General features: G+C 41.7%; 1 protein-coding gene across 5 annotated transcripts in view; it reads left to right on the top strand.

The window, feature by feature from the left end:
* The first annotated feature begins 399 nt into the window (after positions 1-399).
* Positions 400-23,448, top strand: part of szt2 (SZT2 subunit of KICSTOR complex) — a 54,295-nt gene continuing 31,246 nt past the window's right edge. For 3 of the 5 annotated variants that reach the window (XM_084472459.1, XM_084472461.1, XM_084472458.1), the window contains exons 1-30: positions 400-710; positions 1,194-1,319; positions 2,345-2,518; positions 2,665-2,835; positions 3,054-3,176; positions 3,450-3,612; positions 3,851-3,957; positions 4,199-4,409; positions 5,358-5,528; positions 6,253-6,484; positions 7,112-7,241; positions 9,227-9,372; positions 9,703-9,855; positions 10,144-10,258; positions 11,340-11,548; positions 12,139-12,375; positions 12,458-12,536; positions 12,920-13,008; positions 13,298-13,466; positions 13,977-14,094; positions 14,646-14,765; positions 15,038-15,238; positions 17,378-17,475; positions 18,128-18,266; positions 18,616-18,885; positions 19,739-19,931; positions 21,205-21,332; positions 21,633-21,882; positions 22,017-22,185; positions 22,932-23,024. In XM_084472459.1, coding sequence (XP_084328585.1) covers positions 687-710; positions 1,194-1,319; positions 2,345-2,518; positions 2,665-2,835; positions 3,054-3,176; positions 3,450-3,612; positions 3,851-3,957; positions 4,199-4,409; positions 5,358-5,528; positions 6,253-6,484; positions 7,112-7,241; positions 9,227-9,372; positions 9,703-9,855; positions 10,144-10,258; positions 11,340-11,548; positions 12,139-12,375; positions 12,458-12,536; positions 12,920-13,008; positions 13,298-13,466; positions 13,977-14,094; positions 14,646-14,765; positions 15,038-15,238; positions 17,378-17,475; positions 18,128-18,266; positions 18,616-18,885; positions 19,739-19,931; positions 21,205-21,332; positions 21,633-21,882; positions 22,017-22,185; positions 22,932-23,024 — 4,608 coding nt within the window. In that variant the 5' untranslated portion in view covers positions 400-686. Of the gene's footprint in view, positions 711-1,193; positions 1,320-2,344; positions 2,519-2,664; positions 2,836-3,053; positions 3,177-3,449; positions 3,613-3,850; positions 3,958-4,198; positions 4,410-5,357; positions 5,529-6,252; positions 6,485-7,111; positions 7,242-9,226; positions 9,373-9,702; positions 9,856-10,143; positions 10,259-11,339; positions 11,549-12,138; positions 12,376-12,457; positions 12,537-12,919; positions 13,009-13,297; positions 13,467-13,976; positions 14,095-14,645; positions 14,766-15,037; positions 15,239-17,377; positions 17,476-18,127; positions 18,267-18,615; positions 18,886-19,738; positions 19,932-21,204; positions 21,333-21,632; positions 21,883-22,016; positions 22,186-22,931; positions 23,025-23,448 lie in introns of those variants that run through there. The other 2 variants (XM_084472460.1, XM_084472462.1) reach the window with 2 other exon arrangements.

Raw genomic sequence — 23,448 nt, 5'->3', positions numbered from 1 at the left:
TATTCGTTTAGTTGACTGGATGTGGAACAGGTGGCACAGAGGCAAGGAGTAGATGGACAAGAAGATGAGGTTGGTCAGAAAAGGAAAGGTGTTTGCAGAGCCAAACGTCAAATACGTCAGTAATTTCGTAATCATAACATACAATACAGACTTATCAACTTTTGTTATTAGCGTACGAAAATATTTTTTTTGTTGACAAAATGTATTTTTTTTCTGAATACGGTAATGTACGATTTATGAGGCATGAAAGCGGTTTAAACTGTATTGCCATGCTTCAATTGTTTACCGTCACTGTAGGGTAACCGGAAGTCACCGTGTGTACAGGAAGTATGGTCGTCGTTGCAGCGTCCAACCTGTCCGTGCAGAAACTTGTTTGGGTGCCTTTTTCTATACTTGGACGTTATGATGTTTTACAATAACATTTTTTAATTTGATGTACTTTTGAATTTATGACTTAATGTAAACATATCCACAGTGCAGTCAAGTAAACCGCCGGGTCGTCCTTTTAGTATAAATCGCTCCCTAATCAATATCAGATACTTCCAGGTCAAGTGCAGCTCAACGAAATAAACAACAAGCGTACAAAATACTGCGACGCAAAAAGATTAAAACAAACAAACAAAGTCAACGAAAACTAAAACAGACCAGAAGGCCCTGGATCATCTGCAAGTTATGCTACACACGGGATGGCGGAAAGACAGGACAATGAGGTATCGTCATTACAAACTAGTATTTTCCTAAATAGAAGTAACGTTTGTGCTACTGACAGCTACTCAACCCCTGGCACATTCTGAATGTGGTTTTTCATGAATTAAAATTGGTACAGACTTGTGTCTATAAACGTTACGTTAGAACAGAGGAAGTTCTTGCACGTGAAGAAGAATTAAATTAAGCAATACCTTTCCTCAAATGAGTTACTAGTTTACACATTTAAACACTTTAATACTCGTGTAATTTACCATCTCTTTACGAAACTACAAATTGCTGGCCTTAGACTTGCAGCTAATGGACCGCAACAACACTATCAAATAATGCCATAATGCCAACCGACTTAAGGGCCCCTGAGTATTTAGTCACATTTGTGTGCTAGAGTTGAAATGTTCAGGTCTTTTACGTGTTCTAAAACATTCATATGTTAATGTTATCAGTAATGTATGCAATGTAAAGTAAACATGTCTTTACTCAATTTGAAGATTGAAGAAGCAGACCAAATATACCTGCTGATGAAGGAGGAGTACCGAATCTCCAGGAATGTTCGCCTTGCCTGGTTTCTTGGCAAACTCAACCAAGTCATCAGGCCGACCTCAAAGTCTGAACTGGTGGGTTAGACCTGACATCATAGTGTTTTTTCATTGTGTTTTGTTTCCAAATGTGTTCACTCTAAAAGTAAAGTAATCGATGTTGATTCATTGGTCCACAGTCAGCTCTGTGAAAAAAATAAATAATAAAATAATATTCTGTTTGTGATAACTCCCCCCAAAAAACGAAGCTTTCTTTTTCGATTTTGGAATGTTATTTATTTGGACCTCACAAAAAATGTGTGGTTCTCAAAGAGCCATGAAATAAGGTTAATCTATCCTAACTTGACAAACATTTTATTAGTGATTTCCACTATTAAGCCCTTGCAAAATAAGCATAATAAGTCCCACAACATGTCAATATGAGTGCAGTTTGAATTTCTCATTGCAAAATCTTCAACTGATTCATTTCATCCCCTTGGTGCATTGGGTTTTGTTTAATTTGCTGATGGCTTTGTCTTTGTCTTATTGCATGAACCAGTGTCATTCTGTCTTTAGCAGTGGAACGCAGTGTTCTCAATTTTCTTAAACATTTACCTAGCTTGACAGAGCCATGTCGATTCCTGAATGTTGCCTGGTGTTTTCTCCTGATTTTAGTATCACAAAGTTGATATTTTAAACATTGCAATGCAATCTTAAACTACAATTTCATTACATTCAGCCAAAGTATTTCTATAATATAATAAACCTAGCTCATCAGGACACATTATTTTCCTCTTTTTCTGTGTTGAGCTGTATTCCATTGGCTGAATTGTATGGCTTGGTGTTGATTCGGTTTGTGTCCTGACATATGAAACTATAACAATCAGAGCTCATTTTTAATTAATTCTGTGGGTATATGCAAATTATCTTACCAAACACTTGTTTGCATAAAGACACTTTTTATAAAATGAAACGCACAAACAATGCTCTTTCTTTCAATGTTAGATCTCCCCAACTACTGATTGCGAATAGAAGTTGTCAACAGACAAAATGTGCACAGTCTGTACTTTTGTTCAGTTTTTCATAAAGTGTCTGTTTAACTAACACTAAAACATCATCTACAGCTACACTCAGAGAACGAGCTTGACCTGCTAAGTGTCTTGCCCAAAGGATGGCAGCCAGACCAGCCTCCAACAGCACGACCCTGTATGTTGATACCTTCCACCCGGGCCATGTTCCTGGCCCGCCGATACCGCTTTGTCATTGAACTGGACCTCAGCCCTTCAACTGGGATTGTGGTAAAGGCTGCCTTACCCATTAAAAACTAATAGCGTTAACAAATTGAGTGCATTTGTTTGGAAATTGTTTATTTTACTACTGTTTGCTTTAGTTTACTCTTTGATCCTTGTGGATTGAAAATAAACCACTGCTTTGTACTCTACAGGATGACAGTGCCGGAAAGCTGATATTTGATGAAGTCTTCAATGCCCTTTCAAAATGTCTTGCTGGTCTTGCTCGACCCTTCCGAGTTCCTGGCACCAGTCAAGTTTTCCAACCAAAGATTTTCATTACAATCCTGGCTTATTCCTCAATCATTGGGCTTAGTTCCCACCAGGTGAGTCCTTTTTATTCTTCTTTGTTCATATGCATGCCTTTGTATGAATAGTGTTAACAAGAATGTCAAAGCATTTTGAGGCACAGCAGAAGGTAAAAAACCTTGGTGTTTTGTACGTTTTGCCTTGAATCCCAGGATTTGAGACCAAGCACAAATATGCATTAACATTCTTCTTCTTCCTCTTAAACAACTGTTCCACTTAATCCTTTGTCCAACAGGTACTGGTTCAATGTTGCCAGCTTGATTGCACAGATCTAACGCAGTTCCTGCATAAGGTGTACCACCAGCTCAGAGCAGTGGAGAACAACATTGCAGAGGTTCTGCAGCAGCAGCATGAGCAGGTCAGATATTTAAATGCATTCGTTATTACATAATATAATTAACTATATTTCCGTAACCACAGCAAATCGAGCTATTCATATTGGTACTTTTTATAGAGGGTTAAATGTTTCCTTGCTTTGGTAAATCAGTGAGTAGACGTGTAATGCTATACATAAGAACAATTTCATATAGTGATGATTTTTTGCGTTTCAGTGATGTTTTAGTGCCATATTACAACATTACGACTTACTTTTCACATCTTACCATTATTCCATGTTTTTTTCTCCCAATAGTCTGAACGGCCTCTTTTGAGTTCATCACTTGATGGTTGCAAGTTGGACAGCCAGTTCCACCAGAAGCAGGGTATTACCATGGTACCGGCTGACATAGGACTGGTCAGTATGGTTCGCCAGGGGATTCTGGCCCTTCAGTTGCTGCCCCCCAACTCAAGTGCAGGTATGTTGGTTCAAACACTGTGCAAGCATTAGTTTGTGGTTGCTAGAGTTATGTTTGATTTTCTCGTGGTTCCAGCATGCTCCTACAAATTGTAATGGGAGGAAATGGAAGATATAATTCACTCCCAACCATTTTATCCTTGAAACTAAAGGACCCATCTCACAAATGATTGTGTTCAACTTTTGTTCCACATACACGATGACCGCTACTAACCAAGGAGCCACCATCTACCTTTCAGGTATAATCATCATCACAGATGGAGTGACCAGCGTGCCTGATGTGGCAGTGTGCGAGACTCTTTTGAACCAGCTCCGCAGTGGAACCATTGCCTGTTCTTTTGTTCAGGTACATGTTGTGTCAGTAAGCAACAGAATGCTTATTAAAATGCAGAAAATATAAAATATATAATTGATGTATCATGTCGATGATATATTAGAGCCATATTCCATTCCAATCTTTTCGTAACAATTTAAGAAGATCAGTAAATATACTACACTTTTCAAATAGTTGTATTTGGATGCATGGGAGGATATGGCATTGCTGGATGCTATGATCTAACAATGTGCTCTACACCTTGCATTAACAGGTAGGCGGCACATACTCCTACGACTGCAGCTTTGGTTATGTCCCAAATGTGGAACTTATGAAGTTTATATCCTTGGCTAGCTTCGGCTCCTACCTAGCCAGCTGTCCAGAAGTAGACGTTGATAGCTTGGAGATGAACTCCTATCACAAGGCCCTCCTCAGCTACTCCTTCCTAAAGACAACAGAGTCCATGTTCTCCGAGTACTTCTGTGGTAAGGCCTGTGAGGAGACAGTTCTAAACACAAAATAACTCTTACGCCTTATTGTGATGCTCATGATGTCTGAAATGTCAATGCAATGATGCTACCCAAAGATTGTTGATATAACCTACAGACGTCTGGTTCTATAATATGAGCCATGTATTTTACATCATCTACTAGAATGTTCTATGTTGGCTTATATCCTAGGCACTAGAGGCATTAGGACTACTGTTACAGAGAGCGGGAGAGGGAGAGAAAGAGAGAAGGAAAGATAGAAAATAATAGGACCGATCTGCCAAATAGTACCCTGCCGACTCAAGACACACTTGTTCAGAGTTCACCTAGACTCTGTATAGCCACCCCCACCCACCCCTCCTATGTGTATCTTGTACGTCCCAGCACTTAAAAAAATAGTACTTGGTTGTGTAGCATCTTATCCTAGCTATCACTGTTGTGTACGGGGAATGTGTTAATCTAGCAATTGTTGGTGCTTGGCACTTGGCTCTTACTGTACCGACAGCGAAATATTGTTTCTCCTTCTTCTTACATACAGTATGTAATTATTGTAAGTCGCTTTGGATAAAAGCGTCTGCTAAATGCCCTGAATGTAAATGTAAATCTGTGCTATTAGGAAGGAGTTTCAGTTCAAGGAGCGCCGCAGTCTGCAGAACTTCTAAACAATGGTGGCACCCAATAAGAGTGTAGATTAACAAGGTTTAAAGATGAACACAAATTAGCATGCAAGGCTTTTCTCAGAAGAACGTTTGTTTTTGCTTTGCTTCAAACCGGATTCGGCAAGGGCAATTATGAGCAAGAGCATCACTTAGTTATTTTATTTGATTGGCTGGAGTTTTTTGAACAACGTAAGGCCGCGGCCATATATTATATATATATATATATATATATATAATATGTCCCTGAACCATGTATTTATTGGAATGCATCCCTTCCTTTCCGTAGTGAGCCAGCATAAGTTGTTCAACGAGCACCTGGTGTCCACCAGTGGGAACCCAGCCCTGGTGATGCGCAGGAAGAAGCACACGGAGAAGGAGGTGCACGCCCACCTCATCAGTGTGGTCTCTGTGAGACTCCGAGAGGGTTACACCATCAGGGAGATCAACCTAACCAAAGGTAACACTAAACATTAATGTGAATAACACATTGCAATTGTATACCATTCAGGGTTTTAAACATCTAATGCAATTGTTCTCAACTGCTCTAGCCTATGGACCCACATGTGTCATTAAGTCAGGACCCAAAAATAAATGTATTTAACAATATTGCAGTAATCAATATTATGTTGTATGGTTGCCAGTATTGTTAAAAAACATTGAGGGAACATAAATCTGCAAAAAATGGGGGAAATAGTAAGCCAATAAAACATGAAGTAACATGGACATTTTAGTTTATTCATGGATTCTTTCTAAAGATTAAGGTTCAGCATATGCTCTGCGACCCACTCAAAATGCCCTCGGTCGTGACCCACCAGTAAACACCAGCTAACACTTTAATCACTTTTTTGATTGAATTGGAATTAAAGGCCATCTCTCCTCTGCATGGTCGTTGAACCCTGTAAAGATATCCAAATATCTATCAATTAAACCCTGCTCTTCACCGCATAGCCTAACATGGTTGCCTTGTGGGACTTTGTCATGTCTCAGGCACAGACTCAAATAATCCATAGACCATGCCTCTCTTATCGACTGAAATGTCTCCAGTCTAGAACAGGGACCCTGTTCAAATGAGGAAACACAATGTGAAAACACCAACCAAAGCAGCTCACATGCATAGAGCCATCCTGCTCTTTGTTCCACTGTTCTGTCTGTCATTGAGGTTTCATTTCTTACGCTGGAAGGTGGCAGTCAGCTGGAGGTGAAGCTGGTGTTGTTATGGAAACACAACATGAGCATAGAGTACCTGGCGGCTGCTGCCTGGCCGCTGGATCCTGACCTGCGCAACACCAGGGTTGAGGTGATCATGGAGGGGAGCTACGACATCCTGCATGACATCAGCTGCACGCAGAAGAAGCCCATCACCAGCCCCTACCGCACGTCTGTCATCCGGCGCTTCTGGAACACTCTGCAGAGGTGAACCGTCTGAACCAGAGCATAGTGCCATAGTTCCATGGTTTATTTTTGTTTTATTTGTTATCACCATGGTGTACCCGCCTAGCACTGCTGGTTTGTTTGGTGGCCAAGCAGGCGGGCCTGCTGGATCCTTTGATGGGAGACTAGATGGTGCTTGTGTTGGTGGGCCATTCGAGGGTGCTTATCCCTCATCACTCGGCCTACATAATCCCCCAAGGCCCTAGGACAGAGATAGGGGCTCTGTCCTGTGGAAGAGCACCGTTGTTAAACCCTGCGATCACTGAAGATCCAATGGCCCTCATCAGGAGAGTAGGGGTAGTTACCCTGGCATCTAGGCCTGACTACCACCTTTATCAATATTTAATCATTTATTAATTTGAACAAATGTGGGATTTAGCTTTTTCTTTGGCTTGAGTTGATTGATTTACTTAAGTATACATTTATTGTATCAAGTATAACTTAGAATTGCCAAATTATCAAGGGAAATTTACCCTTAAATATGATAACTACTTACAAACGCCATTTCATACGTAGGCCAGGATTTAGAACTTTTTTAATACACTGTCAAAACTCCTTGGATGTACTGACTACTAGTTTAAATTCTTGTTCATGTTCTGCATTTTCAAGTATAAACCAGACAGATCAAATGCTGGTGCACCTGCAGGCCTTCAACTCTCTCCCTGAGAACTACATGATCCCAGAAAGCACCAAGAATGGAGTCCCACTCTTTTACATACCTCCGGGGTCAACAACACCGGTACGCTATCTTGCTGAACTAATCAAATGCATGATTCACACACATGAAAACATGCATTTTATTTCAACCCAATATTCTATAATATCACCATCAATTCGTCCACCTCTGGTTTAGTTTAGAGAACCCATCTTTAATCTAACCCAGTTTTAGCTTCATACCCTAACCCAGTGTGAAAGTGCTATGGGTCTGAAAGATTACTGTGCTGGGCCCCGTTTCCCGAAAGCATCGTTAGCCTACGTGCGTCGTAAAGTCCATCGTACGATCATCGCAGAGTTTTCAGACTGTTTCCCGAAAGCATTGTAGTGTAACGACGTCGTTAAAACCCTCGTAGCTAACGACGGCTCCAGGGGCACTCGTAGAGCGCTAAGAGCATCGTTACTATAGCCTCAGTGGAGTCACCAGCTGGACATTCCGTGGTATTGGATGTGTTTTATTAAAACACGTCATCCAATACCACGAAATGTCCAGCTGGCGCTATTTCGCAATACCCCAAAAACAGTGGTTACCGCCAATATATTACTCGTAGACTACTGTTAGATTTAAACAGCAAAGACAGAGACATGTTAGAAGTCAACAAAAATATAACTTACTGCAGCAATTTAAAATGCACAGTCGAAATGTAACGATCAAACGCCACGTCACAAGGCAACCCTATCACAAGGCATATAATAAAATCGAATGATTCCATTGCTCATGTGGGAGGTCGCTTGCGAGCTGCACTTGCTGTCTCCCTCTGATTTTAATTCAACCATTGTGGTTAAAATGTCCTCATATCGATCAATGACAGAAGACATACATGAATCATGCTGAGACCAGCGGGTGTCGGAGAATTTCTGCAGGCGTTTTTTGTTGCGATTGTTTGCCATAAAGCACTGTAGGCGCTTTGGTGAGGCTGTGATGAAGTTCACTATTTATTGGACCGTGTCTAGACAGTTACGAACATCCCTGACCTTAGTGGAGTGCACAATCGCCAAGTTGAGAGCGTGGTTTCTGCAGTGAACGTAGACTGCTGCGGGAAACTGTGCTGCGATGCGTGCCTTTGCTTACATTGCCCGCACCATCATACCTCTGCCCAACAATATGGGCAGGAATCGATCTAGACCAGCAACAGCAATAGCTGTGTCAATGCCTCTGCGTTTGAATGATAATGAATGAATGGAACGTTGCATTTTTAATGTTGACACCAAAGTTTCTAGACTAGAGAGTGCGAGGCGCGCCAATCACTGAATGAATGAATGAAACCTTCTGCGGAATCAGAGAAAGTCTGCCCTCTTTACGGCGCAAAGCATGTTTCAGAAATCAGCACATTTAAATAAATGCTATAGTTGTCACACAGACGCATGCTATTTTTTATTTTTTTAATATGGAATTATTTCAGGGGAGAAAATGCTGTGAAACAATGTAGGCCTACGCACTGTGCGTTCAGGATTAGGACTGATGTTGGCCTAGACTTTATCAATTGTGTTTTAATATTTGTAGCATTCATATTAGTCTATTCTTTTTGTAGGCTACTCTGCTGTTGGCCTTGATGGGGAGATATTTTTTTGCTGCCACAAAATAGTTTAATCCAACAACATTCCTGCGTCTCCCCCTCCTACCGAGCCCATTTCAGCACTGTGTCAGTGGACAGCTACAAGCCTACGACGTCGTAAGAGCAGTGCATGCTCGTTGTTAAGAGGAGTTTTGGGAAACGCTCGGAAAAAATTACAATGCATCGTAAGATCCATCGCAAGATTGATCGTACGAGCGTGGATCCATCGTTATCGGGAAATGGGGCCCAGACCTCTAGGCTGTGCAAAGGTTAAAACAAAACAAACAACAACAAACAAATCAAACAAAAACCCAACTAAAAATTGTTGTTTTCAATGTATCTGTAGTGGCGTTAGTCTTTAATTAATCAATTAATTAATTCTCTCCCATGTTAGGCTGGATCCCATTTGCTAAATTGTGTTCATCCAGCTTGATAAAATCATACATTTTTCCAGGTTCTGTCCTTGCAGCACAGTGGATCCAAAGATTCGTCCCGTTCACTTTTTTCTTCCTACTGGAAGCCCATCCTTTCCATGGATGCCAACTTCTGGCAGAGGTGGCTGCACATGCACCGCATCACTATCATCCTGGAGCATGACATGTAAGCTCTTTCAAGACCTCTTAGAACAGTGATTTAAACCTGCACTTTGAAACATTTCTACTCTATCTATTTACTCCATAAAAATATATATTTTTTACCTCTATTATAAAAATGTTTTTCTGGTAACTGTCTCCTCACAACTGTAGTTACAACTCAAGCCACTAGAGGCTGCTAACCAGAAAACATAGGCAACATAGCCACAGCTCCACATAATATAGCCTTTTTTAGTATTTCATTTCGGGCATTCAATTTATTTTTCGAGTATATGTAGGGATTTTTTGTCCGGTTATTTTGTTATTTTGTCCGGCATTGACAACGTCTCCCTTGCAGGCCTGTACCGAAACACGTTCACACCCCCGGAAACAATGGGCGCTTCAGCACCATTCAGTGTCGCATCTCCCACTCCGCTCTTACATCCCTTCTCAAAGACTGGACCAGCTTTGTCTTGGTTGAGGGCTACTCCTACATTAAAGTCATCTACAGGTGAGTCAGTGGCAGTGGCCGTACACAAGAGAAACGCATAAAAAACGGCTGTAAACCTTTGCTAGCCTCTTGAGTTCTTGATAAGTGTGACTCAGGTGTGTGTTGAACTAGTAGTTGGGAGTCTGAATGGATCATAGAGAAGTCATTGAAGGAAAATAAGCAATTCACCTTCAGATTACTTGAACCAAATATGTTTGTTTGTGTGGGTGTCTCTGGTCCTCCCTAACATCATATACATTTTTTGCTATCTGTAAAACAAACAAAAGGATTTAAATGTTTATTTTCCAGTTCGCCTGAACTCCCACCTTCCTCTTTCTACCTGGTGCGTCTGATCTCCAAGACCCCTTGCATGGTGTTGCGCCTGGGCTTCCCTATCGGCACTCTGGCCCACATCAGGAACAAGGTGACCCTTAACCTGAGCATATGCACAATGTTTCCCTCAAATGTACTTCTTTCACTATGCTAACAAGATTTGGGTTAGATATTGTCGAACGTTGTCAAACCTCTTCAAGATCACAGTTTACCAGGAAATAAAGTGTGCTGTAGGTATTATATCTGAATATCATGTTTTGAATGTTGTCTTATGGTTCCTAGCGGTAGCCATGAGCGCCTGTTGGTGAAGCCTATGTGAAAGCAACAGACGTGTAGTTCATCTAGTGGCCTGTAGGTGTCTCATTGTAGAGACTAATGTGTAGTTCATCTAGTGGCCTGTAGGTGTCTCACTGTAGAGAAGTATGTGTAGTTCATCTAGTGGCCTGTAGGTGTCTCACTGTAGAGAAGTATGTGTAGTTCATCTAGTGGCCTGTCGGTGTCTCACTGTAGAGAAGTATGTGTAGTTCTTCTAGTGGCCTGTAGGTGTCTCACTGTATAGACTAAAGACTTAGTTATGGTTCCACGTACGTCTATGTTATGCCTCCCAAAAATTGTAACGTTGCATCATGGCGACCCAGCAGCAAGGTCTGTGATTGGTCCGCTAACGTAAACCGGACGTAAACCCTACGCAGAACAAAAACAGGTTCCCGCCTGCGTCGAAGCGACTGAGTGGTCATTGCGTTGCGTCAACGTGGAACCGTAACTGAGCCTTAATGTGTAGGGGGAAAATGGGGATAGTGTGATTTAATTCCGATAATATAGATCAAATACATTCTTTCTTAGTTTGGTTAGAATCTCAGTGGTAATTCATCTCCATATTATTATTTTTCGATATGTCCCGTTTAACCATTTTATTTCATTAAAGTAGTAGTAAGTATTAATTTAATTTAATTTCATATATTTAAAAAAAATAAAAAAAAATAAAAAATTAAATTAAAAATTATGACTACTAGTTTAAATTAGTTAAAAAATTATAGAAATAAATATATAAATAAATAATATATAAAAAATTATAATCTTAATAGTTGACCTGTAACTGTATTTCTGTATGGTCTGGCTGTATCATGCCGGCCAGATCTTCAGCCTCTTTGTTTCACATGACTAATCCACAGATTGTGGATGAACTCCGGGACCAGATCCTTAAGCTGCGTTTCCCTCATCGTGTTCAAAACATCAAGGAGGTTACTCCCAAGACCAAGAGGAAGCTCCCTGGCCAGCCGTCGCCCTCCAAGTCGCCCTCTCTCCCTGTCCCCAAGCTGGCCTTGTCAGACAGACCCTGCGTGGTGGTGCTCAACAAGCCCCTGGAGAGACTGCTCATAAGGTGCCTGCGTGTGATGGTAGCATGGAGCAGCTGTACTCTTACACCAAAGGCTGATAAAAAGCAGTTTTTAGAAAGAGCACTTTTAAATAGTTTCAATATAATTTGAAAATATATAAATATATATATATTTTAAAAGTATAAATATGTTAATTATTTGAATATGATCTATGTTGTATGTATATTTAAACACATGTACAATATTATTACGTCAATGAAGCAATTTAAAGTTAAATGTTTAATTAAATCATTTGGTCCAGAATTCTGAAGCTCTTTAAATGTGGACAGAACATCTCTTGTTAACAATCCTTGTTAACAAGAGATTTTCTCTGCTGTTCTTATTTACATACAAATCTAATCCAGATGCAAAGGCCTTCCTTTCAGGGATCCATGGGTCTGTTGAGGTTTACAGATGATAGTCACAGGCACGTCTTGTAACCAAACCCAAAAAGGTCATTTTCTCATAAGATAACTGACGATCAATGTTTAGTTCTCTCTTTTTAAGATCTACCTGTTCATAGAAGAGTGGAAAGTTGGAACGTTTACGTTACACAAAGTACTTCACATACGACAAACGCTCACCTCCCCCACAGGTATGACAAGCTACCGCTGGACTTCCAAGTACCATTCATGTTCAACATGGAGAACCCCGCCCACGTGCCTAACACCGGGACCCCGCTCAACGTGGCCGCCAGCCGCTCCGCCTCGTCCACGCTGGCCTCGCTGTCCCGCTACTTCTACCACCGGCGCTGGGTCTGGGCCATGCAGAGGAGCCAGGGCCCCGTGGTGTCCATCCAGGCCATGGGTCACATCCTCTCCATTCTGTCTGAGTGAGTTCTCCCCCTCTCCTCGGATGACCGATGCAGCTTGAGCACATCACTGACAACGGTATGCGGTCTGTTGTGTCTCCAGAATCAGGTTGTCAGAGGGCTTTCACTTTGCGGCCAGTGGAGAGGGCATTGTCAACATGGTTCTCGAGCTTCCAATGAAGGTAATGGAAAAGAAGTAGACCGACGAAGTTATGATCAATGCTTTCACCTTTTTAGTTGATTGAAATGGGATGCATGTCAATCTGCTGTCTTGCGCTTTTGGTTCTCTGAGCTCTTGTCAGTGTGTGCGTCAAAGCACATCACACCCTATACATCCAGCAGTTAACTAGTCTGCCGCGTCTTACCTGCGTGGCACCTTAGATACATCTCTTCAACGGACTACTGTATACTTATTGTATTGTAGCACTGGTGTTATTTACTAGTCGTGTACAAAATATATCAGTATATCATTATTCATTTTCAATGCACTTTTTTCTTTTGTGAATGTAAATAATGTGGAGATGTTTGTGGATAGTAATGTGTAACTCGCCTGCTGTTTTTGTAGGGCACATCTTTGGACTTGGACAAAGAGAGTCATTCATGCATGGTTCAATACATCTTGTTCCCGCCTCACTCCAATGCTACCAAAGACAGGTACAGCTACCTGTTAAACAGATACATAAGAGTTTAGATTGGCCTCCATAAATGGGTTTTGTTACTGTAAAGTTTTGGCCTCTGTCTGCTCACATTCTTCATTCTGTAAGGCAATAATAGTGATGGTTCCTTTTGTGAACGGTGCATGTTTTACCAAAATGAGAGAGTGCACTACTATTAGCTCGGTAGTGACAGCATTGAAATGCTCTCTTGGGTTTATGAACCACCGGTCACTCTTGTGTGTGTGTGTGTGTGTGTGTGTGTGATATATGGATTTATTGCGAGCCAGTTTCTCCACCGACGATGACAATGACACAGAGGTGGAGGCCATCGATGCGGATGTGGAGCTGAACCTGGTGACAGAGTGTTGGGTGGAGCCGCAGACCGGGACAGTGCTGAGCCCCACTGACCAGCATCACCACTACCACGGCCTCAAGTACCAAGAGATCCCTCAAGCGGTGGGTCAGCTTGTGTGTGTCGTCTTTTGCATTTATATCTGGGCCAGATCTCTCTGGTGAATGTTGTTTATGACCTTCAGTAGGTACATTTCAGGAGCATTTCAGGAGCTGTCCCTATCCCATAGACTGAATCATCAAACATAGTTTGAAAAAAAGTAAACTATGGGTAACTAGTCCTGAACCAAGGTCCTTAGATAAACAGAGTGACATGTTTCACCAACATTGCCCGTCTTTCAATTCACGTAGAAGAATATGCAAGAAAAAATTGTCTGGATAATTGGAGCTCCATGGTCGACACACCCAAGACGCTTCCCATAGGGTGAAACACCTCACTATGTTTCATCACAGAACCTGGGTCCATGACCTCTTACCCATTGTTTGTACAGCCAATAGTCTAGCATCAGGACATACATTCAGCAGCAACCTCCCTTAATCAACAAATTATGTTTTGGTCTTCAGAGCTTTGTACTTTGTGTTTATGCATGTACATGCGTGCTATCGTTTTGATAGATCTTCCCGAAGGATTTGTCCTGCATGTCCACCATGATGACATTTGAGTACCTGAGCCAAATGTGTCAGAACAAGGACCAGATGCAGCCCATAGTAGCAGACCTCCACGATGGTAGAGGTAAGCGGCCACGTTTCAAGCTGCTGTAGGTACGACTCAGGAGCTGTAAACGGATGGAGCAGAACAGGGAAATATTTACATCTTAAACAACGCAAGAAAACGTCAACTCCCTTCCTTAATTTTTTGTGTTGCATTTGTGCACCTGTGATTGCCGGGGAGGAACGATTCCCCCAACCAATCAGGGAAGAGATGCCCTGATGGGTTAGAAATTAGCCGGGGATTGTCTACAATTTAAAGTGTCTCATACAGAGGCAGGCGCTCAGTCTACTAGTCTGGATATTTCAACAAACATTTCCCACAAATTAAAGTTGTTAAATCTTACCTACAGTGCCGTTTTAAGGAATGTTTAAAGGATGTTTAAAAGTTTTACATTTTTTATGCATTTAATCCAATATATCTCTACATTTTAAGTATTTTTATGTTTCTCAGTCCAGGTATATATTTGATATCGAGGTGTTTAAGCTATTATTGGCCAATACTGGTAGATATATAATATGTCATGCATCCCTAATGTATATGTATGTATTTATTTTCTATGTATTACTTCATAGGGGAAGGAGAGTTCCTGGCATCTGAAGACAGAATTCTAACCGTTCCGTTTCAATTTGACCTCATCCAGCTGCTCCCCATGTGTCAGCAGATAGAGCTGTTCTTCCTCATGTTTGGCAAAGGTAAAGTGCTTGTCATTGAAGCTGTATTTATCTGTATTTATCTATCACTTCTAAGAGTAGGTTATGGTCGTAATCAATATTATGACAAAATTGTTGATAGAAAATCTATTTTATTTTAGATTTTTAGGCAGTCTATTCTATCTCCAATGCGTCATGTTTGTACATCAATGCCTAAACATTGCTCTTAGTAATTAAGATTAAATATTCATTAAAAGTTGACTGATGACACCTTTCTATTTCAGTGAATCAACAATTTTTTTCCCTTTCTGCAGTGGAGAATGAGGATGCAAACCAGGGCCTCTCATTCCTGCCCAATGATATGCTGCTCAGCCTCTTCCACAGCAGTCTGGAGCAGGACCTCAGCGACCGAGAGATACTGCTGGCTGACAGTGACCATCTGTTGTTCATTCAAAATATCCTGGAGCGGGAGCGGGAGGGGCACGTTGCACCGTTTTCTCTGCCCATTCTTAAAGGTGTGTGCACAAAGTACCTGGGTGTCAATACACACCAGGGAAACCTACGTGTCTCCTACATTAGTCAATAAGCTGGGTTTGGCCCAAATACATGCAAATACACGCCCAAACCAGCAGCAAACCAATAACTGAATATATTGTGAAAGTTCTTAATTATGGGAATAAAGTCATACTTTTCTTAACAGGGACATATACCACCAGTTGTGAGTGTGATTAGCCATTACAAGCCGTCTACCAGCCTACCCAGTGGACTGTAGCAAACGTTGCTCATCTATCTGTCATACATCTAGGTGGACACACCCACCGGTGATGTCAGAAGCAGCACATTTTCAAAACGGCTTGTAACGGCTCATCACACTCACACCTTGTGGTATAATAGGTCCCCTTTAAATGGAAACTTGTGGCTTCATTCGAGATGATCATATGTCTACTTAATATGGTTGTCCCTTACTATTGACATATTTATTAAGATACAGACTGTAACAGAGGAAAAGCTATGCCTGTACTCCACAGATATATTCTAGATGGATGTTGATGATTTTGTGTGTGTATGGTTGTTTCGTGTTGGCGATAGAAACAATTTAGGGAATACCCTTTGATTTGACATTGGCCACACAGAGTTCCTTTGGAAGCTATTGACTGGGTCATCCTTTTCATGATTATTAGGTGCCAAGCACAAAGTGTGCGAAGACAACTGATTGTAATTCTTAGTTTTATTATTATTATTCCGACGCGTTTGACTTACACAGCCTACACCGATCGCTCGCTTTTTACAAAACTTACTAGACGCGTAGAGGTTGCCCCAAAATTTGCCGACCCAAAGGTGGCGCTATACCAACTGCCCAAAAATGCAAAATTTACACAAGCATATCTCGTAACCGGTTTGACCTACACTCATGAAACTTTGCACACAAATGCATATACACATGCTGAACAAATATGCCTCAAGAACCTATGACTTCCGGGTGGTCATATTTTCCGCCATTTTGAATTTAGTTAAAAACTTCAAATTGCCTAACAATCCCAGGTTTTTCGACTTTGACAAAAATCATTTAGCCCATATCATCTATGGCCCATTATCATCAATCTGACATAAAGATTAGTCTGTAGAATAAAGTTTAGAGCACCCATGAGCCATTGAGTTCTAAAACGGGCGTGGTTTAAACCGCGAAAATAGTTAATTGCTCATATCAACATCAAGTTGGACTCCTATGATGTTGACCCCAATACAAAAGTTGTTCAGAATCAAATTCTGAACAATCTAAACTCAATCTAAACATATTTTCAAATGGGGCGTGGCATCGAAATGGGCGTGGCCTGTAACTAAAATCGCCACAGTTCATTGATTTGAGCGCGACCAACACATTGGCTATTGGGGTCCAAAGTTCCAACTCCTCAAGTAAAATTAAGTTGATCGACCAAACAAAATGGCCGCCAGAGGCTAAAAATTATCAAATTTGAACAAATTTACACTCTGCGGAGATCGTAATAGTTATGAATATGAAATTCACAGGACACGTGTAGACTGGTCCCTGTAGCTCACATACCAAAAATCGTGTTTGTCATATTTGTAGCGCCCCCTACAGAAACTTTAAAAAGCAGCCCCTGCACCACGTTTCACCAATATGTATGAAACTCGGTAGGCACATATAACGTGCCAATACCTAAAGAAAAGCCTCTTGGACCCATGCCCCAAATCCCACCGGAAGTCAGCTATTTTCATTTTTCATTTTCGCTCTCTGTGGCCATTTTCACTTTTTCGTGTTGTATTTGAACGAACTACTCCTAGGGAATTTATCAGATCTGCTTCAAAATTGGTCCGTACAGTCATGAAGTGGTGCTGAATAAACGCTGTGCTATTTGTGACTGTACGTTGAAGGGCGTGTCCGTGGCGTGCCGTCAAAGTTCGCCACTTTTAATGGAAATTCACAGTGTGGCCTGTCACTAAAATCGCCACAGTTCATAGACGCAATGCCGGGGCGGTCGGCTCAGCGGGGCGGTCGGCTCAGCAGGGCGGTGGTCGGCTCAGGCTTGGCACCTTCAACACTGCTCGCAGTTTTAATTTTATATTGAGGTTGCGTTCTTTTTTTTTGTTGCATTCTTCTTCTTCTTCTTATTATTATTTGCTTCCCATTGCAGAGGAGTACCTCGGGACTCCAGACCGGCAAGATACAACCATGTCCTTCCACACCATCAGCAGCAGCCAGGAGGTGACGGGCTCCACAAGCACTTTACAGGTAGCCTGGTCTCATGTCCAGCAGTCCTACTATGTTATGGCAGGGCATCCGGGGGAGACTGCACGGAGCCCAGGCTGGAAACCAGAAACTGCAAGGGGCGGAGTTACGACTTGTTTCCTGTTTCTTGACGGAGAATTCTTCCTATTCTACCTAAGAAACACATTTGAGTGGATGAGCCCTCAGAAGGGATTTCAACGTGTGTATTTTTAGTAGCGACAGTTTGATTCGAAACCTTTTTATGGACACTTTTTCTAGGAATGTTGGTGTCCGGACAGGATTTTAGCTTAACTAGTGCTAGCCGAGTTGCTGTTTGCTTCCAGATCCCTGCCTCCAGCAACATGATTGGTCTGCTATCAAACTTTAGATGTTAACCTAGAATCAGTTGTATGCTATGGTTGAGTTATTATGCTTTAAAAATGTATCACCACCCCAACACATTTTGCAATATTGTAACTAATATACTTCAATAGTGATATTGAATCCAACTTGGGTGGGTATTTACATTTACATTACATTTAGGGACGCTTTTATCCAAAGTGACTTGCATCCATTCATTCACACATTCACACACCAACGGTGGAGTCAACCATGCAGGGCTAGCTTGTCGTATTTGTGTGTGTATGCGTGTTGATCTGCGTGTATGTGTCCTCAGAGCTTCAGTAACGTAGACCTTGTGGATGAGGAGCCGGTCCAACCGGGCCAGAGCTACTCTGCCCCCCAGTGGAGGTGCTACGCCAAGTACATCAGCTCCCAGCAGATCCTCCTGACCTTCCTCCCCACAGCATTAACAGGCAAGAAGCCCCACATTTCTCTAATGCATAAAGCGCTCTTTTAGCTCTTTAGCTCTAATTCAGTCCCTTTTACTCTGAAGGAAAATCCTAGTCGAATGAAATCCCCAGCAATCACATCCAAAAGGTGGTTATACATGTCTAATAGTCATCAAAGAATCCCATTAATTGCTAAACATATTACTGATTAGGTTGGTGTCATATAAAATTATATTAATAACAATTAGATCCTATGTTTCCAGGGGCTTAACATGCCTGTTGGCTAATTGTGTGTAATGTATAACAGCCGAATAGTTCCCCAATTACCCCAATCCCATCTCTTTGTCATCTGCTGCTGTCTCCTCATCCCCAGATGTTGTGATGTTGATGTCCTCGGAGGCGGGGACAGAAGTGGAAGGCGGTGTGGACGTGACCCAGACCAATGAGACGCTCCTTGACTCGGTGGGCGGAGCCCAGGCCGAAACCCTGTCTTTCTACTTGAGCAGAGGGGAGCAGTCAGACTGTTCCCGCGGGGCGTCCCCTGGTTTGGAGGGTGAGGTGCCTTCCCCAGACAGCCTCACCCTGCACCAGGACAGCAGGGAAAGGAGGCGCTCGGAGACTGAAACCCCAAGGCCCCAGTCAGGTCAGGAGAGCCGTATTCGTCTTAGAGTAGAGTGCAAGAAGGACTCAAGTCATGGGATTGTACCTGAACATTTTGGAAGATATTCTCTCCTGTTATCGTCTTTTGCAGAAAAGGGAAATAACAAAAAAGGTGTGTGTGTGTGTTAGGGGTGTACGGTATAAACGGTATAGAAAGTACACCGGTGTGAATTTGCGCTACAGTATGGATTTTGAAGGGCTTTAAAGAGATGGTCAAAACACTCGACCCCAGGTACGCGTTACCTGCCCACACACACTTCAGCCAAATTGAGATGCCAAAACTATACGGCAAGGTACGCGGCCAAGTGGAGAAAGAAATCCATACTATCCATACTGGAAGTAACTTAAAAAAAAGAAAAGATTTAGCTTTTTTTTTTATCGCAGTTTTGCTCAATAAATGTTAACTTAAAACTTAATAAAATACTTCTTCTATACAAAAATAGCTGCCTAACCAGTATTTTACCCCTTCAGAAGCATTTATATCGAAATTAGAATATAAAATTAACATACCGTGATATAATACCGTACCGTCTATGCCTCAAATCATACCGTGATATAAATTTTTGTCCATACCGTACAGCCGTGTGTGTGTGTGTGTGTGTGTACGTGCTCGAAATTACAAACATTTAACTTTCAATGCTGTACCGAGAATGTGTGCTGCTGGAGCAAGTATGTTAGTGCAGGTCCAGTTAAGTTGTCCATATTTTTGATAAAGTGTGGGGATTTAGTTAGTTATAATACCACCAAATATATTCCAATATAACGACTCTTCACAATTCATTATGAGTGTTTTTTTTATGATTTTGACCTCATATTTTGTCTTCTTTGGATTGTAGCATTGCCAGAAAAAGAGGGAGTGCAGTTTTGGGAGCCCAAGGTGAGTGACGTCAGGCCTCCATCCCAGCAGAGGTCAGCCCACGGAGGCCACCTACGCTGCCCCGTGTACGTCTACCACGTCTCTCTGGACCACCTGAAGGACCAACTGGTCCACCCCACCTCCAGCCGACAGAGCCGGGACGTGTTCATGAGGTACCGGCAGAAGGAAGGCAACAGCACGTGGGGACAGAGCTATGGGTTAATTATACAATGCTTAACCTGACATGGTTCCACTATAGGGGGGATGTTGCTTTTGATGCGTCAAATGTCCTACAATATCTATACTTTTGTACAATTACAGATCGTAGCATAATATTTTGGTTGGAAACTGCTAATCGCTTAACCATAATAGTGTTCGTATTTTCAGACTTTTACTATGTAGCGTACAAATAATGTTAACTTAGTCAGAACAATACGAAACACACGCAATCTCCGTCAGTCAGGATTTAAATAAAGCTAATTCTGAAGCTTGAAATACAGTTTCATTTGCAAGATGGAATGGAGGAATATTATCATCATCACATTCATTGTAAAATTATACATTTTGTAAAAACAATCCAAAATCTGTTTGGCCGTTGCAACCAGACATTTGAACCTGCTAAATGCGACCTGGTGTGAGGCTTATGGATGTTAAGAGATGATGAGGATCATTTCTGCCTCACCAATTAGGGCAATGGTCGCCACATGATTTGTTGTCATCTGTGCCTTAACAATTTTTATAGTTATGAGATGTGAAGTACACAGGTTCAAATGTATAGTGTGCCCTGGCAGCCAAGACGGTTCAAGAGCGGTCTGTTATCTAGTGGATTAATTCCCTGTTTTAGCCTGGGACCCCGTTTTTTGCACATCTGCCTCCCCACACATTGTTATATATAAGTAGTGTAAGTAGTATAAGTGTTATATATAAGTACCCTTTCAACATCTGCTTAGTATTTAAGTATTTATGTCCTAGTTAACATATGCACATCAAACTAGCAGTTGCCTTGTGGCTACAAATTCAAAGGTGTCATGAAGGTTGAACAAACTTCCTAACAAACCTCAATCTCAAGTATAAAAGAGCATCGGCTATCTATAGATAAGAAGTCCGCTATCTCCCACAACTCCACATGCATAACAGGCAACCCCAGGTTGGGAAACTTAAAGGTGTAATATGTCACATTGACAATATTGGAAAAAGTAGTCTCCCCATATCACGCAATATCTCTCATAACACATAGGCCCACACAAAAACAGAACAGAAATTTATAAAGGAGAAAATACTGGCTCTGGCATTGTCGTCAGAGAGCCAGTATTTCAAAGTGTTGCCATGAGGTATCTTTATCATACCTTTTTAAGCAACAACAGCGTGTTGAATACAAATCAAGGGGGAGAGTGACAATTCCTAATTGTGTTTGAGATGAACGTTTTGTTTTGTGTCCTCTGCTAGGTCACTGTCTCAGGAGCGCAGCAGCATGTCTTCCTGGACAGATTCTCTAACCCAGTCTCACAAGCACAAAGAGCTAGCCAACTATTGCAGTCTTCTCCAGGAGCATTACCACCAAAGCTATGTCAAAGGTCACTAATCCGTCCTACTATTTCCAATATCAGGATCGGATCTATAAGTGAAAAGGTGTAATAGTTAAAGGCGCTATAGGTAGGATTTGAGAATTGCAATTGAGAGCAGAGAATAGCGACATTTTGAAAGTATGCAACCGAAAAAAACATCAGAATTAGCCAGGAGAAGTCTTAAATACAGGGGTGGGTTCAGTCACCTTGAAGAGATATTCTCACATGGTATTTTAAGAAATGACAATCAAATTTAAATCGTACCTACCTCACCTTTTTTTTGTCATCATTATTACTGCTGTCCTGCAGGTGTGTACCGCAGCCTGCAGCAGTCCTATAACATCTGCTCCCAGGACGTCCTGACGGCCATGGACTATTGTGAGGAATCCCTCCAGGAGATTGATATCACATCCTTCCTGCAGACCCTCTGTGGCCATGTCCGGGACTTTCAGGAAAGTGCTGACATTCAAAGTGAGGAAATTACGGAAAATTCCACAAGATCCCCGACATTGGTCATCGGTGAGGCAGAGGAAGATGGGACATCTTCCTCCTCACCCAGGTAATGTTAAGGCTCCAATCATAATGAAACAGACCTTATATGCTTGAAATACACTTGACACAGGCTCTGTGTCTTTCGGTATTAAAATATGTTGAGCACTATCTTTAAGATATATCGTACATGGTTCTCCCTAGTGTTGAAGTGACGAAAGGAAAAGGACCATGGAGAGAACCGTCCACTGAGCCAGCATCTCCGGCCACCCTGGAGGAGAACAGGACCAACAAGAGCCAAGACCTCCTTCTGTCTCTGCTTAGGACGCAGCACACGTGTGAGGTGCACCCTGATCTCAACAAAATCATACAGGTATTTCACGTTAACGTCCTCCCCTCTCCAGTGTGTAGTGTGTAGTGAGCGTTCTGGCACAACCTCTTGTTTTATGTGGATCTTTGTTATTTAATTGTGTAAATATATATATATATATTAGTGGTGGGCCGTTATCGGCGTTAACGTGCTGCGTTAACGCGAGACTCTTATCGGGCGATAAAAAAAATCGCCGTTAATCTATTCTCAAAGTTGAACTAACCAGAAGCTGAGTGTTTAATAAAATATACTGTCCATAATATGCTGGAGACAATGTAGCAATGATAATAGAAACAACTTGGGTGAGCGATCACACGTTTTGGGGTGATCGTGACATCAGAGCGTCAAAATAATTGGTGTTGTTGTTGTAATAATCCAAATCTTCCTCGCACCGGAGACGAGCGTCCCGTGGACCTGTAGCGAGAGCGCGCCCCGGCGCTGTTATATTTTCCCGTGTTTGAGTTTGTGATGCATTTTGGAAACAGGAGATGAGCCCCTGGTCTAATGCGCCACCTGGCTTGAGAAACCCGGTCTCAAAGACTTACTTTTAGTCATTATTTAGGTAGCACACACATATTATGAATGCCTTCGGCAGAATTCAAATGAGCCATTTTAATCTAGATTAATCTAGATAAATTCCAAGATTAATCTAGATTAAAAAAATTAATCTATGCCCACCACTAATATATATATATATATATATATATATATATCATATTTAACTAAACATTACAACTTCTTTTCACCAGGACAAGTTTACTGAAATTGGATCTCAGTACTTCAAGATGGTGCCCTTAAGCCCCCACTACTTCTTCTACTGTCCCCCGTCATCAAAGAATGAGGTGAGTGGGAAGCGTGTCCATGAGCTGTTGGCAAGGGTTAGCATTTAGCAACATTACTTAATCTCATGTAGTAATAATAATAATAATGAATTGCATTTATATATTGCTTTTTCAAGGTACCCAAAGCGCTTTACATAGGGAGTGTGTCTTGTTAAGTCTAAACAACACTTTAACAAGGAGACGCTAACAAGGAAAGTGATCAGGAAACCGCAGAATAAAGTTGAAGACTTCTATTTAGAATGTTAACAAAGTAATACAAATGCAGAGCACAACTGCAAACTGTTTTTATATTCTCGCTTCTGTGATACCGGCCATAAACTCCAAGCCAGCATTGTTATCAAACAATCCCCATGCATGGCTCCAGCACCAACCAAGGGGTGAAGCTACAAAACTGAATTAAGCATGCACTCATATCTGAGAAGTT

This window comes from Micromesistius poutassou (assembly GCF_964030765.1).
Source record: "Micromesistius poutassou genome assembly, chromosome: 9".
NCBI lineage: Eukaryota > Metazoa > Chordata > Actinopteri > Gadiformes > Gadidae > Micromesistius > Micromesistius poutassou.
This window is presented reverse-complemented; position numbering and strand designations above follow the sequence as displayed.